The sequence below is a fragment of the Argentina silus genome, assembly GCF_951799395.1.
Source record: "Argentina silus genome assembly, chromosome: 10".
Classification (NCBI taxonomy): domain Eukaryota; kingdom Metazoa; phylum Chordata; class Actinopteri; order Argentiniformes; family Argentinidae; genus Argentina; species Argentina silus.
The window spans coordinates 19,896,124-19,900,669 of record NC_139664.1 but is presented as its reverse complement, the minus strand read 5'-3'; the positions used below and the strand labels follow the sequence as shown (position 1 = coordinate 19,900,669).

Here is a 4,546-nt window from a genome sequence, read left to right as displayed (position 1 = left end):
TGGGAAATATGACAATTTTTGGATGTTACTTTACACTAGGGAGGAGCCATTGCTGTCAAGCTGAATGTTAAGGTTTGGACAACCTATTCTATTGGACAGTTTATGTTGGCAAATGTAACCAGTTATTGTCATAATGCAAGGATTGCTGTATGTGTCAAAATGTATGTTAATGATGTTTCTATGCATGGTTAATGGTTTTCAAACAATCGTAGGCTACCATAAGCAGTGTGTTCTATCAAGAAAGGGAAATGGTTCAGTTAAAATTTGAGGCCTCTACTGTTGCTTACTGCAACAACAGCATACTGATTGCCATTTGGCCCAAACCCAGAGAAAAGAGAGAACAGCAAATGTATTCTGGGGACAAGTCTCTCCAGCAAACAAAACTCACCCATTCCTTGAACACGGCGTTTTAAATGGTGGTCCTGAATACTAAAAGCTCTCTCCAACGTTCGTCTCTTGCGCAGTTAAATCAAACTGCGTGTGGGAGGGCATATAGCTGCCTGTCTGCCCCATCCCGGGCGCTGATTGGCTGTGCTCTGCAGGGCGGTGACCATAGTACCACATGGAGCATCTGCGGTGTGTTGAGTCTGTCAGTGTGGACCTCATCCTCGGTGCGCTCGACTGATGCTGCACGGTCTGAATCCAACTTGGCACTTTGGCGCAGTTGTTTGAGGGACTGCTACTCATTGTTTTTGCGCAAAACATTTACTTTCGGGTGTATTCACAGCATATATCTGCTCAATTGTGATTGATATTTAGCTTGTTTTCATATCTGTACGCCAAGGAACTTTTATGTTGAACTACTGTGACAGAGTGATTTGATGGAAACATGACGGGAGCTACAAGCGGACCAGGTGCTCTTCATGTGTTTTTGGTTTTTGCATTTCTGTCATTGCCAGTGGCGAATGCAAAGCTGCCTGTGTATTATGGACAAATAACGGAAAACGCAGTCGCTGGAACTGTAGTGGATGGGGTTGCTTTACCCGTTGGAAACGACTGTCATGGTTCGGAACTAGACATTGTTTTAGAGGGGAAGGACGCATCAGATTTTCGTATGGTCTACCATCATGGAGAACAACATCTTATTTTGAAATCAACACAAACTTTGGACCGAGAGTTTATTGTAGTTTATGATTTGAGAGCTGTGCTGTCCGGTTGTTTGAATAGTGCCATGGTGATTAAAATCGAGGTTCTTGATTCAAACGACAACATCCCCCGGTTCATCAGTGAAAATGAAAGGATAGAAGTTGACGAGCTTACCCCAATCGGTTCTGAACTGGCCCGTTTTTATGCAAAGGACGGCGACGCTGGAAAGAATGGTGTAATCACTTATTACGCGTCTCCAAAATGCGAATATGTGCACATAGTTCCCCAAACCGGACAGGTGAAGCTGGTCAATTCGCTTATGGGTGTCACGAACATAACAATCCGTATTTATGCAAAAGATAACGGAGACGTCTCACTGATAAGCAAGCCGGTAACACTTCACCTTGATGTACGGAGACCTGCCTTATCGAAGGTTAGGAGGCCCCGAGCGGTGTCCGAGGAACTGTTCTACACCGTGACCGTCTCCGAGGATGTCAAAGTCGGGGACATGATTTTCACAGTCCCTGACCAAAAGTTTGACAAGAAGTGGTTCGAGGTGATATCGGAGGCGGACTCGCCGGTCCAGATCGAGCGGGATTCGGGTCGTCTGTATCTGGCGCACAGACTGAAGACCCCCGCGGAGGTCATGGTCAAAATCCAAAACCTCAGAGGTAAGGCTGGAGTAACGTATTTCTTCTCGTAAAGGTATTTGACTTGTGTGTTACCATGGTTTCTCGTTTTCAAAGTTGCCTGTCGTCTGAGGCACCTGCTTCGGTAAAGCATGTTCCTCTCACTTCGGTTGGATGGGTCTCACTCTCAAGTCTGGCATTAGAGAATGTGTTTCGTGTGTGGATGCATGTCTGTGCCTACCCGACATACTGATATTTGGTCATTATGTATATTATTCCGAGAAAGACAATGTAGGCTACATTTTATGTATTCGATGCCACTTTGTACCTATGTCAAAACATTCCGCTAGACTGTTTAGATCACACCGGCACGGATTCTTCGTTTCCAAAGACTGAACATGATGGATTGCGCGCAAGCAGCGTATCCCGTAGTTGCCTACAGTTTTCGGGGCATGCCTTTCATGATTATGTGTGAAATAACTGATGTTATAGGATAATATTCATAAATATCTGAATCGTACTTTAATAAATGCACCGAACTGCCAGAGCAGTAGTGCGCGATTTGAGCGAGCTGCGGTGCCTTGCTTGCGCTTTCCTGTCTGACTCAGCTGACAACGGAATTTTCCGGACGGTGGCAGACTTTGAACAAGTATGGTATTCATTCAGTGCCACCTAAGCTGCCACCTAAGCTTGTTGATATATAATGGTCTATTGGCCTGTATTATATTTAGGCCTATGCTAATTTTGACTTTTTATTTTCGAGTTGACTACCTGGCGAAGGGGCCGTGCTGTAACTTACCATTATGAATGCATAGGCTATTATTTGCCACGTTAGCTTGACGTGGTTTTTTTTGCACCTTTGTGTGTGCCCCATCTTCCTTGATTACACATCACTGCCCCGCGAGGCGATGGTGTTATTTTGTCGCCCGCAGGTCGTTAATGAGGTAAACATGATTATAGCGCTGGCTGGTGACACTGTGTAGCGACGCAAACACGAGAAGTCTGCCACACCGCCAGCACGAGGGTCAATATCACGAGTGGGTGCATATGAGCCTGTCTTGGACATCTGTTGAATCTCACGAAACAGGTTTTACGCACTAAAAAGTAACTCTTTGCTTTAAATAGACCATAGATGACCATTAACGATTATAATAACGATCAAGATGATAACACAGTAAGAATAACCACATATTGAATAGCCTAATAAAGCCCAATAATAATCATGTTAAAGGTGATTGTTCTGTAACTCAACCTCAAGGCATTAATTTGGATATACAAATTGACTGAATTCAGACAAGACAAACTTTATTACGATGACATGATGAAAAGTTGTTCAGGTAAGGATTTGATTGCCTCCAAAGTAAATGTTTGGGTAACGACCTTAATTACCACTGCTAGTTTAGGGAAAGGGTCTCGTCTGACACGCCAGGCGGATCTAGGCAATCAGTTCATCCAAACGCCAACTCTGCCCCTATCCACTGTTTATTTATAGTAATTACCGTTATTTATTCACCTGGACAAGCCACGCTAGTCACATGTGGCCTATAAACTTAAACAACTGACTTCAGAAGAGAGAGTTTATTTGTGTAAGGGACTTTGGAGCTCTGGTGTATTCAGTAATAGTCTGTGTATGAACATCTGAACGGAACACAGGTTATGCGCTATAATTGGATCGACGCGCAAATGAAAGTGGTCAAACTAGAACGGATTAGTCAGTTAGGACTGTATATCCCGTGCTACAAGCTTTGGAATAAACTCTGGAAACATCAAATCATGTACAATTAGCACTTAACACATGCCTCACCCAACAAATTAGGTCACCCAACAGATTGTCTGTATGATTCATATTGTCTCATAACCCGCGCTCACATAAGAATGAGAAATTAATTAATAAAACCTTTCCGCCCGACTACAAGCGGAACTACTCCCATGAACATAGTGTCGCCTTACATCTTGTTGAAGTCCTGAATTTGAATATGAGCAGATATAATATTGATGTGGTGCCGCAAGGAGGCATTTTGTGGCGAGTATCAGCGGAGGAGATGACAGAAAGAGACTCGTGTTTTGATTTCTAGTTCTAATAGAATAACGACCACCATTTACTGTGTGTTGAATTGTCAAAACGGAGCAGAGACGCTTTTAACTATCGGCAAACCGGCGAGATGCCCATGGGAGAACCCCCCACGCGGGGGTCCCAGTGTTACGCGTACTGGTCTGTATGTCATACTATAAGGCATGCTAATGACATATTTTGATGTGTTCACTGCACAGCCCAAGGCAATATATCCCTCATACCAGTGCTGTTTGTGAAACTTTCTTAAAGTCTCATATTATCCCCCCTTATAGCCAATTAAAAGTATTACACATGCGTTATCCAGTACATAACAGGACCAATGCGGCTGTAGATGACATTCAGTGACATGGTGAACACAGTATGTTTTGCAGTAAACTACATATAATCAGAGGCACTGTTTTCCTCTCTTGCGGCTCGCGGTAGGGAGAGCGCCAATGCAAAGGTCTATGGGGACATAATTACTGTTGAAAAACTATTGTCTCGCCCAGTGCCACTGTGCCACATTCCGTTTGAGTGTGTTTGAAGAGGGTTGTTTATTTTCTTCCCGTTTCGAAGGAGTAGATGCTCTTAGATACAACAGACCTCCCCAAGTGGGCGTGGATTGCTCTGGATTGCTTCCCGCCACCCATTTACTTCTCTTTCTCTCTGCACGCGCACACACACACACACACACACACACACACACACACACACACACACACACACACACACACACACACACACACACACACAAACACACACACACACACACACACAC

At 44.1% G+C, this 4,546-nt stretch overlaps 1 protein-coding gene across 1 annotated transcript in view; it reads left to right on the top strand.

Moving 5' to 3' along the window:
* Nucleotides 1–1,156: 1,156 nt before the first annotated feature.
* The window catches only part of LOC310811455 (neural-cadherin), a 129,774-nt gene continuing 126,384 nt past the window's right edge, over nt 1,157–4,546 (top strand). Inside the window, exon 1 of the mRNA XM_083679619.1 lies at nt 1,157–1,757. Coding sequence (XP_083535745.1) covers nt 1,172–1,757 — 586 coding nt within the window. The 5' untranslated portion in view covers nt 1,157–1,171. The remainder of the gene's footprint in view (nt 1,758–4,546) is intronic.